At 30.6% G+C, this 350-nt stretch overlaps 1 protein-coding gene across 1 annotated transcript in view; it reads left to right on the plus strand.

Moving 5' to 3' along the window:
- The window catches only part of PYROXD1 (pyridine nucleotide-disulphide oxidoreductase domain 1), a 29,624-nt gene that overhangs the window by 27,185 nt on the left and 2,089 nt on the right, over window positions 1-350 (plus strand). The window contains 1 exon segment of the mRNA XM_008581479.1: window positions 7-21. Within this exon segment, the coding sequence (XP_008579701.1) occupies window positions 7-21 (15 nt within the window).

Genomic DNA, 350 nt, shown 5'->3' on the forward strand with positions numbered 1-350 from the left:
ACAAAGTTTTTTAACTATAAGGTAAGAGAGTAAAAAATGCTTTTTTGCTTGTTAGTCTTGTAACTAAATATGGTCAATCATCTAATTTTCTCCCATCAATAAAAATTTACATGGTGTTAATCATTTTACAAAACATGACATTTTCTTATTTGCATATCAGTACCTGGTATTATTGCTGGTCTTAATTCCTAATCATCTGGTAATTACTAGACACCTTACCACTGTACTATTTTATAGTTAGGAGGGGAAAAAAATTCTCCAGATTTGTTCCCTGTTTGTGCATTTCTTAGTTTTATTTGAGAATCATTCTTTCCTTGTGAGGGGTACTAACAGCTATTGTACTCAAGAAT

Source organism: Galeopterus variegatus, unplaced genomic scaffold (assembly GCF_000696425.1).
Source record: "Galeopterus variegatus unplaced genomic scaffold, G_variegatus-3.0.2 Scaffold2362, whole genome shotgun sequence".
Taxonomy (NCBI): Eukaryota; Metazoa; Chordata; class Mammalia; order Dermoptera; family Cynocephalidae; genus Galeopterus; species Galeopterus variegatus.